This window comes from Tenrec ecaudatus, chromosome 1 (assembly GCF_050624435.1).
Source record: "Tenrec ecaudatus isolate mTenEca1 chromosome 1, mTenEca1.hap1, whole genome shotgun sequence".
Lineage (NCBI taxonomy): Eukaryota > Metazoa > Chordata > Mammalia > Afrosoricida > Tenrecidae > Tenrec > Tenrec ecaudatus.
Genome location: NC_134530.1, coordinates 152,252,474 through 152,267,021, shown reverse-complemented (window position 1 = coordinate 152,267,021; position 14,548 = coordinate 152,252,474). Strand labels below are relative to the sequence as shown.

General features: G+C 44.1%; 1 protein-coding gene across 1 annotated transcript in view; it reads left to right on the top strand.

Annotated features, from left to right (window-relative positions):
- Positions 1-247: 247 nt before the first annotated feature.
- Positions 248-14,548, top strand: part of CD58 (CD58 molecule) — a 70,839-nt gene continuing 56,538 nt past the window's right edge. Inside the window, exon 1 of the mRNA XM_075559903.1 lies at positions 248-382. Coding sequence (XP_075416018.1) covers positions 277-382 — 106 coding nt within the window. The 5' untranslated portion in view covers positions 248-276. The remainder of the gene's footprint in view (positions 383-14,548) is intronic.

Below are 14,548 nucleotides of genomic sequence, written 5' to 3'. Positions count from 1 at the left end.
CGACCCGAAAACGCCGGGGGGCGGGGGGGGGGGGGCGCGGATCAACTTGGTTTTTAAGACATACACGGAATTTTAAAGGAGACGTCTGGAGAGGGGACCGAGAGACGGGGAGAGGCGGAGGCAGCATGGACGCGCGCACGGCCGGGCCGGGCCGGGCACCCCCGAGCGGAAGAGGGGAGAGGCGTGCGCGCGGCTAGCGGGGCGGGGGCGGGGCGGGGGCGGGGCGGGCGCGCGGCTAGCGGGGCGGGCGGGGGCGGACCGAGCATTGAAAAGCGGATGCCCGCGGCACTTCTGCTCAGTGCCAGCCCTGTCATGGCTGCTGCCCGCGCCCCTGGGCACGCGTTGGCGGTCTTCTGGTTGGGGGTCTGCCCGCTGCTCTGGGGTAAGTGGAGGCCTTCCCCGCGCTCCCTGCGCTCCTCGCGCCGGGGTGTCCGGGACTGGGGGAGCGGGGCCGGGTGGGGCCGAGGTGACTGCCGGGCTGGGACGGAGAGAACCGCAGAGTTCTCAGGGAAAGAAAGTTGCCATTTCATCAAGCCCCCCCCCCCTTCTCTCGGCCCCCAGTATCGTAAGGAAGCAACTTTTGCCTGGAAGCGCCTGAGTTTTGTGTGCCCCGAAGTCAGTCCAGACCGCACCCAGGCGCCGCTGTCCCCCTGCGGGGCTCTCTCCTTCCTGCACGGAGCCTTCCTAAGCGCCCCACGGCCGCTCTGCCCGCTCCCCGCCCAGAGCACTCCGGAGGAGTGGGTGCTAAGGTTTCCGAAGTTGCTTCCCGGGCCCGGGTGAAGCCGTTTCCGGAGCCCGGAGCGGCGGACCTCCACCCATCCCCACCTACCGCGAACGAGACTCCACCCCCACCCCGACTGCCCCAGGAGAGCCGGGCATCCCGCCCGCGCCCACCTCTTTCTGTCCCCGCGGCGGGCACTGCCCTGTCCCTGCGCAGTTTCAGTGCTGTGTTCTAAGGAGCCCCGGTTGGTCAGCGGGCTGGGCAGGTAGCTGTTCGGCGTGAGAAAGATGAGGCTGTCTGCTATTTTGAAGATTTAGGGGCGTTCTGCTCGATCCTATGGGGGCATTGTAGGTCACACTGCGGAATGGCAGTTTGGACCGCTTTTCCCTTTAAAACAAAAGAACTAACTGGGAGTATCTAGTGTTCCTTCTTACCACACCTGGTCAGTAAAATCGTCACAACTTTCCCAAGAAATAGAACCCTCTAGCCCCCGTTTTTAACCTCCCCTCCTCCTCATGTCCACACACGGGCCTTTCCTTGAGGTCAGGGTCAGTCTTCTGTTCCCTGTGCCTGTGAGGGAGATACATCTATGGAGCACAATTTACCAGGGTGGGTGGGGGGTGTGTTCCGACAGGCTCAATGGCACCCACCTTTAAGTATAAAGAAAGTGCTAATGAGGAGAGAAGACAGCGATATCTTTTGGCTCTGTGGAAGGCAGCGTTTTTGAACCTGGCTGGTTAGCACAGGGCAAGAGCCCTGGTGTCATGCCATGGAGGTTACACTCTGGACTGCTAACTGCCAGGTGAGCAGTTCAAAACCACCAGGCACTTCCCAGGCTTTCTACGCCCTGAAGAGCTATAGCCTCCCAAGCCCACTGTGGCAGTTTTACCCTAGCCTGTAGAGCAGCGGTTCTCAACCTGTGGGCCGAGACCCTTTTCGGAGCCGAATAAAATAACCCTTTCACATGAGTCGCCAGATTCATCACAGTAGCAAAATTAAAGTGATGAAGTAGCAACGAAAATAATGTTCCAGTTGGGGGGGGGGCGGTTCACCACAACCTGAGGAACTGTCTGAAAGGGTGGAGGCATCGGGAAGGTTGAGACCCACTGTTGGAGTAGTCTCCATGAGTCCACGGCGACTGGATGGCAGTGAATTTGGTTTTCTGAGGACAGGCAGGATGTATCCAAGGGAGTCTCAGGCCCCGTGGGGGATGTTTACAGAGGAGACACATCTCTGCACTGAAAGGATTAGAACCAAGTACTTGGGGCAACTCGCAAATGCAGGCAGGAGAACTTGGTGGCCGCAAGGCCAGATTTGTGCTGCGTGGGAGCCGGGATGGCGATGTGGGAGCTCAGGAGGCAGGCAGCCGCGCAGCCCTCGAATGAACATGCTAAGTTTGCTCACCGGCGTAAGCTGTGGTTCTCCCGATGTCTCCTTTAGAGAGGTATCTTTTCCTCCTTGTAAGTAACACACGGAGATTGCGCCGCTCTCCTGTTTGTTCGCTAGTAGTCTTTTACCCAATGGCGTTAGCATCCGGTGGTGGGTCTTTCTAGCATCTGTATTCATAAATATTTTCAAAGGCTGTATTCTATTTTTTCTGTACACATTTATTCTTGGGCATTCTTTAGTAAAGAGCATTTAACCTATACCCTTTAATTAATTTATATTAGTATAGGCTCATCGCTATTCCTTTAAAATGTGTTTTACTCCATTCTTGTCATTACCCATTTTAATGCTCATTTATTCTCAGTGTACCTGCTCTGAACCCCTTCAAGCTGGCTGTGTGTACTTTTGACCTCTTCCCATCAGCTTTGGATTACTTCACTTTCTGCCATAAAAGAGATTCCCTGGACTCACGTATGTTTCATGCCTCAGTGTTAGAATCAGTAGATTCCCAGGCCCATTTTAGTGGGTCGAGTGTAAGTAAAATCCAGGCTACTGGAGCCACTGCTTCTAGGCCTGTCAGGTCCCTGAAATAGAATGTTTAGTCGAGAGCTCATCCTGACACCTCTAAACCCAGATTCTTCTATCCAAATTTAATCTCCCCCCCCCCCCCAGCATCAAAATACATTTATGGTAGCATCAGGGTTTGAAGGGGCTTCACAGAGCTCTTGGGAATATTCCATTATCTTATAATTCTCTTTTCCCACCAGTCTTTTGCAGCCTCTTCAAATTTTCCTAATCTCTCTTGGAATCTTCTTTCTTTAAACACGGAATAGTTTTATCAATGCCATACCAACACTACTGCCAAGTACACTTGCTAAGTAAAGATGAAAAGGATGTTTTTTGGTGCAATTTTTAAAATTAAAAGATCATTTTATTCGGGGCTCTTACAACTCTTATTACAATCCATACATTAGTTGTATGGGGCATATTTGTACATATGTTGACATTATTCTTTTCTAGACATTTACTTTCTATTAAGCCCTTGGTATCAGCTCCTCTTTTTTCCCTCCTGACCCCTTGATAGATTATAAATGATTATTTTTTTCATATCTCACACTGACCGCTGTCTCCCTTCCCCCCGGCTTCTGTTCTTTCCCTGGAGGGATGTGTGGTTATGTGTTGATCATCGTGATTGGTTTCCACTTCCTCCCCACCTTTCCCCTACCCTTCTGGTATGGCTATTCCCATTCCTTTTCCTGGATTCCGTGTGTTGTGGGTTCTTACCTCTTATCTGTACCTGCATGCATACTTGGGTCTAATCTGAAGTGAGAGGCAGCGCTGCGGTCCTGATAGTGGTGGGTGGGGGAATGAGGAAGTCTCAAGGAACCTGAGGAATATTGTGTGTTTCCTGCGTGCTATACAAGCACCCTGATTGACTCACTGGTTCCCCTCTGTGAGGGGATGTCCCATTGTCTACAGATGGACTTTGGGTCTCGATTTCGACCCCCCTCATTCTCAACAATGTTTTTGTTTGTTTGTTTGTTATGGGTCTTTTGATGGCTGTTACCTGACATCAGACAACACCACATGATTGCACAGGCTGGTGAGCTTCTGCCATGTGGGCTTGTTGCTTCTTTGATAGATGGCCACTTGTGTAACTTCAAGCCTTGAAGACCCCAGACACTTTATCTTTTAATAGCCAGGCACCATCCTCTTCACCACATTTACTTGTGTACCCACTTTGTCTTCTGCAATCATGCTGGGAGGGTGAGCATCACAGAATGCCAGTTTGTTAGAACAAAGTGTTTTTGTATTGAGGGCAGAGGTCTAAAGTCTGTCCACTATCTCAGTGTATTGCCATATAAATATATGTATATAGGCCAGTACCTCTGTTTTTGAATTCATGTATTTACATGTGTAGACACCTATGCTTATACCTCTATCCATAGCTTTGCTTGCTAGATTATTCCTCTTTCTTTTTTACCTTCCTCCTGCGCCCCCCATGCCATCAGCTCACTTTTGCCCCCCTCCCCTTTTCTCCCTCTCCCTTCCACCCTTTCCCCTTCTTTGGGTTAGATTAACACGTACCTCCTTGGGTTTGGTCTGACCTCTACCCAACTGCATGTACCTCAACCCATATATTGTGAGATAGGTGGCTTTTCTTCTCTACCTGCTGTGCTGATTGTACGTCCCTCAGGGACTCATGTTGTATTTTCCCTTTTGTGATTGGCCGACTGCTTAGCATACTTTCCTCCAACTCTTCTCATAAAACGACAGGCTTGATATAATCATCAGTGCTTTTTAGTGATGCGTAGTACTCCATTGTGTGTGTGTGCCAGAGTTTGCTAATCCACTCCTCTATTGATGGAAATTTAGGTAGTTTTCCATTCTTCCTGATTGTGAATTGAGCCGCAATAAACATTATAGTGCAAACGACTGGTCGTATTTTGTTTCTTTCCTCTTGGCTATATGCCCAGGAGAGGGATAGATGGGCCATAAGGTCAGTCAATTTCCACTTGTTAAAAATATCGCCAGATCTCTTTCTACAGAGGCTGGATCTATGTAAACACAACCACCAGCAGTGGAGGAGAGTTCTTATCTCACCACAACCCCTCCAACACATTTTTTCTCTCTGATTTTCTGATTTGGGTGAACCTCAAGTGTATTAGAAGGGTGTTAGATGGTATCTCATGGTTCTTTTCCTTGGCATTTCTCTGATGGCTAATGGTCCGGAGCATTTTCTCATGTTTATTGTCCGTTTGGGTCTCCTCCTTAGTGAAACTTCTTTCCGCTCTTTTGCCCACTTCCTCAGGGGGTTAACTGTTTTCCTCTTTTTTCAGGGCAGGAGGGTGCTGTAATTTTAGTAATAAGCCCTTTGTCTATGGTGTCATTGCTAACAATCCTTTCCCAGTCTGGGTTGTCTTGTTACCCTCTTGGGGAAGTCTTTCAACGCACACAGGCGTTTGATCCTTAGGTAATCCCACTTGTTAATTTCACATTCACCTGTGTGTGTACCCTTCCCTACTGCAGTTAGCCTATGTATTCCTTGGGCCAAGATGCTTAGATTTTTCCTGATTCCTTTATTGAGGGCCCTGATAGTTTGGGGTTTTACATCTAGTTCTGTGATCCACCTTGAGTTTGTTTTTGTGCATGAGGTGAGGTAAACATCTGGTTTCATTTTTCTATATGTGGATTTCCATTGTTTCCAGCGCCACTTGTTAAAGAGGGCATCTGTCTCCCACTTGATGCTTTTGGGGCCCTTGTCAAAGATCAGTTGTCTATATACTGATGGTTTTATTTCTGGGGTTTTTTGTTTTTTTCTGTTAGTCTGTACATGTCATTGTGCCGATACCACACTGTTTTGACCACTGTGTCTGTGTAGTAAGTGTTAAAGTCAGGTAAAGCGAGCCCTCCGGCTTTGTCCTTCTTGAAGAGTTCTCTGCTAATCGGGGCTTCCATCTGAAATTGGTGGTCAGGTTTTCTAATTCTTTGAAGAAGGTTGTTGGTATTTGATAGCGTTAAACTTATATAGTGCCTTAGGTAAGATTGACAGCTTTACTATATTGAGTCTTCCAATCCACAAGCATGGGATATTCTTCCATTTGTGGAGGTCGCTTTTGGTTTCCTGTAAAAGGGTCCAGCAGTTTTCCATGTATGAGTCTTTTGTTTTGGTGCTTAAATATATCCCTAGATATTTCTTGGCTATTGTGAAGGGTACTGCCTTCTTGATCTCCTCTTCTATGGTCTTGTCTGATGTATACAGCAAACCAATAGACATCTGTTTGTTGATCTTGTATCCTGCCACTGTTCCATATTCCTCTATCACTGTCAGTAGTCCTGCTGTGGAGCTTTTGGGATATAAATATAGCTGCAAATAGTGATAGTTTCACCTCCCCTTCTCCCAGTTGGATGCCTTGAAGTCCTTCCATTGTCTTATGTTGCTATCTAGGGCCTGCAATACGATGTTGAATAGAAATGGGGACAAAGAACATCCTTGTTAACTCCCCTTTTTCAGTGGGATTGGCCATTGGCTTTTCGTAGATAGCTTGTATTGAGGAATTTTCCTTCAATTCCTATCTTCTTGAGTGTCTTAATTAGGAATGGGTATTGGATGTTGTCAAATGCTTTTTCTGCATCTATCGATATTATCATTGAGTTTTATACTTTTTCTTATCAGTGTGGACTTTTTGGATGTTAAACCATCCTTGCATCCCTGGAATGCATCCTACCTGGTCAGGGTGGATGATATGTTTTATATACTTTTGTATTCTATTGGCCACTATCTTGTTAAGGATTTTTACATCTGAGATGTCAGTGTGTAGCTCTCTATTCCTGTGGGATCCTTGCCCTATTTGGATATAAAGTCATACTGGCTTCGGAAACTGAGTTCGGAAGTTTGCCATCCTTACTTTACGCTCTGGAACAATTTGTGGAGGATCGCTGTCAGCTCTTCCCTGAATGCTTGGTAGAATTCTCCTGTGAAGCCATCTGGTCCGGGAGCTTTTTTTTGTTGGTAGGTTCTTAATAACCATATCGATTTCTTCTTATGCTATGGGTTTGTTGAGGTTCTTGACCTCTATCTGGGATAATCTAGGGAGGGGTTGTTTTTCCAAGTATTTTTCCACGTCTTTCATGTTGTTGACTTCATGAGAATACAGACGCTCATAGTACTTTGTGATTACCCTTTTACTCTCCTTGAGGCCTTTTGTGACTTCCCCAGTCTCATCCCTCCACCTGGCTATTGATGTTTACTCCTTCCTTTCCTTGGTTAGGTTTGCCAATGGTCTGACAATTCTGTCAATCCTTTCAAAGAACCAGCTTTTTGCTGCATTGATTTTTTTTGCATCGTTCTCTTGTCTTCTGATTGGTTTAACTGCCCTGATATTTATTATTTCTTTTCTTTTGTTATTGGAGGGGTTGTTCTGCTGATTCTGTTGTGGTTGCTGGAGGTTTTGTGATAGCGGGCCAGTCTTAAGTCTCTCTTCCTTTTTCATATATGCACTTATTGCTATCAAGTTACCTCTGATAACTGCTTTCATAGTAACCCATGAGTTTTGACACGTTGTAGTCTCATTCTCATTAGTTTCTAGAAACTTCCTAAACTCCTCTCTAATCTGGGCCAGTACCCATTCATGTCTTGGAAGATCGTTATTCACCCTCCAATCGTATGTTCTTGTTTTTCTGGTCTTCCTATTATTATTTATCTCAAATTTTATGGTGTGATGATCCAGGAAGGACGTCTGAGTAATCTCTATGTGTCTGAATTTACTCAGGCTTGGCTCGTGTCCCAGTATTGCAATTGTTTTTATTTTCTAATGCATTCAGTGAAATACAGAATACTGTATTCAAATGTTACTGTATTCATCCCTCCCCCATTCTGTGTCATTCTGCCTCAGGAGAAAGACAAGACTGGCTACCCCTGTAAAGGGTTAGGGTCTTGGAAACCTACAGGGATGGTTCTACCCTTTCCTGTAGGGTCGCCGTGAGCTGGAATTGACTGGCAGTGACATTGGTTTTTGTGTAGTTAATGCTGTCAGCTTGATATGCAGTTGCATTGATTTGGTGTTGTTTCTACTTAATTGTAGGGTTTTATTTTTCCTTGATTTAATTTTGTAAACATAGAAATTAGTAACATGGCTCAATCAAAACTATATAAAAAGATAGGTTCAAGGAAGCTGTCTGCCCACCTTCTCCCCTTTCCTCTGGGTAACAGTATCCTTTGTTTCCCTTTTTAATACAATCTGCCCTTTGCCTCTTGAACAGGGTAACAGTTGGGCATAAACTGAAGGGAAGGGAGCAAGACATGCTGGGGAAGCAGTATCGGAGGCAGGATAGGGCAGCGTCCGGGAGAAAGGTGTCAAGCCCATATGAACTCCAGGAATCCGCCGTGAATCTGTGTGGACCCAGAGATTTAACAGCTCTCTTACGCTGAGTAAAATGGAAAGTCTTGGTGGGTTTCCAATGGGATCAAAGGAGGATGCCTGGAGCTTTAGAAAGAATGACTCTAGCTACTGGATGGAGAGTAGACTGTGAAGGGAACAAAAGCAGAAGCACAGGACCAGCTAGGAAGCGATTGGAACAATGCCAGTAAGACGTGCCTGTGGCCTGGCGGTGGTGGATGGGGCTTCTGCAAATATTTACACTCTCTGAAACCCTGTATCACCAGCACTGTAAGTTGAGTGGACTCAATGGCAGTGGGTTTGATTTGGGGCTGGGGCTGTGTGTGTGTGTGTGTGTGTGTATGCACCTTTAGCTGGCCAGGTTGTTAATGCTGGTGAAATATTAGCAACTGAATGCAAAAGTGACTTATGTGGTTTTAGTGAAATGGGATGAATTAAAGGATTAAATTTGTTTAGTGGATGCAGGATACTGACTTTTGCTATAAACTATAATATCTACCAAAAGTATATTCCACATACAAGTGAGCATCAAAGAATTAATGGAAACATGGAATTAAAGGATAATAGAATCATCCGATGAATTTTTGAAACCCCTTCATAATTCTACAACAAAGAAAATGAATGAATCTAGTTATTTCAACAGTCCATGTAAAATTCTGTCTATCCTCCAGAAAGGGAAAGAAAAATGTGTTTACCAATTTTGCTTTCAACAGCTATCTTGATGCTTGTTTTATAATAAATACCACAATTATAAATGAGAAAAGTGTCAAGAAAACTTAATGATCGGAAAACAAATTCTACAACAAAATCTTATGCCTTATGTTTAGACGGGTGTTTAATTTCTAACATGTTATAATGGAAAACATTACTTTCTCTTCCATGGACTTACCGATATAAAAATGATTTATCACAGCTAAGCTGCCAAACAATATCTACTTACATTCATATCTAAGAGAATTCATTCAGTCTTTCTGGAATTAGTGTTGTGCATGGAAACAGCGCTTGTGGTGCAGTGGGTTACAGTTCAAATCCAGCAGCTGCTCTAAGGGAGAAAGATGAGGCTGTCAGTTCCAGTAAAGGTGTATAACTTTGGAACCACAGAGGCACATTTACTTTGACTCTCGCCTATAGGATCACTATGAGTTGAAATTGATTAGATGGCAGTGAGTGAGTTTTTTTTTGTTTGGGAGAGCTTTTGAGTCTCTTTAGAGATGAAAACGAGTCTTCTGTTAAGCAGTTTGTGACCTAGTTAGGGAAATGCATAAAGCAGTATCGACATTGGGAAATACACATCCTATTTTATCTCTCTGATGGCCTCATATAAAGATTTACCTTTCCTGAACCTGTAAACTTTCCTCTATTGCAGGATTGACATTGTCATACTCCTCAGTCAAGATTTGTATTTAAGATTTGGTTTCATGTATTCTTCATCAGGCATGGCCACATTGTTTAAGAAGAAAATTCTATTTGAAAAAAACTTAGCCTTTTTTTTATTGCAAGAGTCAAGTGTACTAATGATGGTGTAGTAAATGTGCTTGACACAATAGATGTATGTATGGATTGTGATGAGTTGTATGAGCCCCCAATAAAATGATTTTAAAAAATGATGGTGTCATATGTGGTCACGTAAAATTGATTTCTGGCACTTAATACAAACAGAACAAGGACATCCTGTGTGGTTTAAACGCAAAGAAGGTTCATGTCAGGGTTACGTCTTTTCACCATACTTATGCTATATTCTAAGAAAATAATTAGAGAAACTAGACTATATAAAGACCACAGCATTAGGATTCCAGGAAGACTTGGCATCAACCTGCAATGAGCACCAGACACATCTTTGCCTGATAAAGTAAAGAGGACTTGAAGCACTTGCTCATAAAGATCATAGACTACAGCCTCCAGTGTGGATTACTCTCACATCAGCAGAAAGAAAACAAAAGCCCTCCTGGCTTGATCAATAAGAAACATCACGATAAATGGAGAAAGGGCTGAAATTTTCCAAGACATCATTTCACTTGGATTCACAATCAGGGCACATGGAAACAGCAGTAAGAAAGCTAAAAGATGTATTGGGCAAATCTGCAAAACAAACAAAAACTTCTTAAAGGATCAGGGGAGTGGGGGAAAAAGAGAGGAGCTGATACCAAGGGCTCAAGTACAAAGACATTGTTTTGGGCATGTTGATGGCAACGCGTGTATAAGTGTGCTCGATACCATTGAATGGTGGATTATTGTTACAGGATTTGTAAGAGTTTCCCCCCCCCCCCAATTAAATGATTTTTAAAAAGGGTTAAGGATCACAGATGTCACTTTGAGGGCTAAGCTGAGTCTGACCCAAGCCATGGTCTTTTTCAGTCACTGGTACACATACAAAAACAAGACAATGAGGAAGATGGAAGAGGAATTGATACCTGTAACTGTGGTGGGGTGGTGAAGAATATCGAATATGCCATGGACTTCCAGAAGAAAGAGCAAAGCTGGCACAGAGAAGCTGCGGCCAGGATGCTCCTGAGAAGCCAAGTTGGTGAGACTTCATAGCACGTCCTTGGGACAGCTTCTCAAGAGGGACTTGTCCCTGGAGAAGGACATGAAGTCGAAGGTCAGGGTAACAGAAGACCCTCGGGAGATGGACTGACCTACTGGCTGCAACAACGGGCTCAAGCACAGCAAAGACAGTGAGGGTGGTGCAGGACCCAGCAGGGTTTTGTTCTGTGGTACGTAGTGTCGCTGTGAATTGCAGGGGGCCTCATGGCACCTAACCAGCACACCACCAAACTATGTTGTAAAGTCGTTAAACAGATTCTCGCCAGCCATGTAAGTTCCTTGTATCTAAGAAGCAAGTGAACCAAGTCATATCTTTTTTAAAACAATCATTTTATATATGTATTGTACAGTGCAGATTTTAAAGCCTAGACTTTAGGTAATAAATTAAGCATGCCTCCATTTTTAACGCGAGAGTGGTGCGTGACCCTTGCTTGTGTGCTCTGCTTGTTTGCAGAAATCAAAGTTCAAATAGGCTGTGCATTTTCACTTCCAAAAGAGAATTTACCGTATATACTTGAATATAAGGCAACCCAAGTATAAACCTAGGTACCTAATTATTACCTGGGAAACCAGAAAAACTGATTGACTCGAGTATAAGCCTAGGGTAGAAAATGCAGAAGCTATTGGTGAGTTTCAATAATCAAAACAAATGAAAATAAAATTACTAAAAATTGAGACATCAATGGGGTAATGTATTTAAATATTTATTTTAAATAAAAGGACAAGTCATTTAACATTAGTAAACCAGCACAGTAAGTGGAAAATAGGTTCAACAAAAACAATAAGGTGTCAACAATGATTCCTTAAGAGTACTATTCCCTGAGCTCAATCAGCAACCAAGCTAAAATGTAGAGTTCAAATCCTTCAAAACTGGATTCCTCATCATCATCCGTATCCCAGTGCAGAGCTTCAGCTGGTGCGAGGTCATCATAGACGCCGCCCTCACTGAGATCACCGTCATCACCATCACTGCTGTCATTTTCATACAAAGCGCAGTCTTCACTCCCATTCATAGCATTACTAATACTACATTTCTGGAAGGCACATTGCACCATGTCTTCTGGAATGTCTTCCCATGCATCTCGAACCCACTTTGCTATTAACTCTATGTCAGGCTTCATGAGATTTCCTCCTTTGTTAGTCGGGCTTGACCAGATGACATCCAGTCATGCCACATCTTTCGCACACAGTCTTTAAAAGGTTTATTCAAAGATACACGTCGTAGGACGGCTCTGATTGGTTAGATGTGAGTAAACAAACATTCAAAGCCCTGCAGTGTCAGCAGGGCTTAGAATGAACAGCGGAGAAATGGCAATCACCCGCGAGATAATGGGGACTTGTCCCGTTACCTTGGGGGGTCTCAGTGAGGTACCACTGACCCGTGTATAAGCTGAATCCGTTTTTCAGCACATTGGGCTTATACACGAGTATATACGGTAAGTCAAAATTGTGTTACATATTCCTAAGGGAAAGTTAGCTTGTTTTATAATGTGGTGGGAATCAATAACAGCTGACATGAATTAAGGACTTGCTCTCTGCCAGCTGCTCTGTTTAATCGCTTTAGAGTTTTTAACCGTATAGTTATTATAACAACTTCAACAGATAACCCTCACCATCACGTTGATTCTGACTCATCTAGTGATTCTGTAGGACAGCATGGTTTTTTACGGGATTAGAAAGCCTCTTCTTTCTCCTGAGGGACCTCTGATGCCTTTGGATCATTCGCCTTGAGGTGAACTGTCCAGTGCTTAACCCACTGTGCCACCAGCACGATTTAATAAGATACAAATAAAACTCCCTGCCATCAAGTGGATGCTGACCTATAGTGACTCCATAGGGCAGGGTAGAATTGTCCCTGTAGTTTTCCAAGACTAACTCTTTATGGGAGTTCAAAGCCTGGTATTTCTCCCATGCAGTTAGGAAGACAAGGTGTAGACAGGTTAGTATCTTAACCGAGTTCACACAACAAATAGTAGAGAGTGAGTTTGTTTGAAGGCAGGTGTGTCTGACTCCTACCTGAACCACTCTACTGTGTTCCTGAGATCAGCTTTCTGTAGAAGGTGGCATAACTAAGTGACCTGTTTAAAAGACAAGTATATATCGCACAATGTAATTTTGTCAAAGCATGGGAGAATACATATATATAGAAATTATCTATCTATATCTATCTATCTATCTATCTATCTATCTATCTATCTATCTATCTATCTATCTATCTATCTATCTATCTATCTATCTATCTATCTATCGTTGCATGTGTTGGGAATTTCCAAGACTGAAATCTTTACGCAAGCAGGCTATCACAGTGCTCCCCTGCAGAGTGAATGGTGGATTTGAACCACCGACATGTCAAGAAGTAGCTGAGCACTTAGGCACTGTGCCACCGGGCTTCTTTTAGCCTATGGCAGAATGTTTAAAGAACAAGGAGATATTTATTTGTTTCATATTTCTGGTTTTTTTGGTCCGTAGAATTCAGAGTTTTGTTTTGTATTTTGTTCGCTGATATATTTATGCTTTAACATTTTGCCCTGTTTACATGGTACTCTTACTCACTTTTAAAAAAATCATTTTATTGGGGGCTCATATAACTTATCACAACCCATACATACATCAGTGTGTAAAGCACATTTGTACATTCATTACCCTCATCATTCTCAAAATGTTTGCTCTCCCCATAAGCCCCTGGCATCAGCTCCTCATTTTTCCCTTCCCTCCCTGCTCTCCTCTCCCTGATGAACCCTTGATAATTTATAAATTATTATTTTTTCATATCTTACACTGTCTGACATCTCCCTTCACCCACTTTCCTGTTTCCGTCCCCCAGGGAGGGGCTTATATGTAGATGCTTACAATCGATTCCCCCTTTCTACCCCACCCTCCCTCTACCCTCCCGGTATCGCCACTCCCACTATTGGTCCTGAAGGGATCATCTGTCCTGGATTCCCTGTGTCTCCAGTTCCTATCTGTACCATTGTACATCCTCTGGTCTAGCCGGATTTGTAAGAGAGAATTGGGATCATGATAGTGAGGGGGTTGGGGAGGAAGCATTTAGGAACTAGAGGAAAGTTGTATCTTTCATCATTGCTACATCACACCCTGACTGGCTGGTCTCTTCCACGCAACCAAGGGGATGTCCAGTTGCCTACAGATGGGCTTTGGGTCCCCACTCTGCACTCCCCCTCATTCACAATGATATGATTTTTTTGTTCTTTGATGCCTGATACCTCATCCCTTCGACACCTCGTGATCACACAGGCTGGGGTGCTTCTCCCATGTGGGCTTACTCTCACTCACATTTACAGAGTCCCAGTACTATCGTGATCTTTAAGAAAACCAACAGCAATTCCACACTCTCACTTAATTTTCATCCTTTCTCAAATGACCCCAAATCTGACATAAGTCTTTAATTTTTATTTTAAAATTAGGTCTGATTTGGTTTTTTTTGCTGTGTTTTAATTTAAACTTGATCTAAAATTCTCTGTATTGCCCTCATTTGTCACTCACGTTTCTGCCAGTAAATGTAGGCTTTGAGGGTAGGTATTCGTTTCTGCCAGATCTGCTTAAATCATTTCTCATTGGCGGGAGCTTTCTGTCTCTGGAGGTATTTTAAGATGTTTCTTTGCGAGTGCAAAAGGTGTTTGGGAGTTTTTGCTTCAGAAATGCTTTACTGGAGCCCCTTAGATTCTGGGATCCCACATCAGGATGACCTAGGACAGTCTCTTCCCTTCTCTCAGGTAAGTTTAGGTTTGCACATAAGGAGTCTAGCATTTTAACTGCTTTGAAGGCTTCACGTGCCTCTCCTTATAGCTTTTCCTTCCTGCCCTTTGGCTCCCAATTCAACTGGCCTTAACCTTAGTCCACAACAGTCGTGCATCCAATTGGAGGCCTTGATCTGGTCTCAACTACGTATCCATCTGAGGGAATCAGATGATTTTGCTAGGCTTATTCTCCAGGAGAATACCCCTGTTGGTTCCTACTGACTATTTCCTCTTCAGAA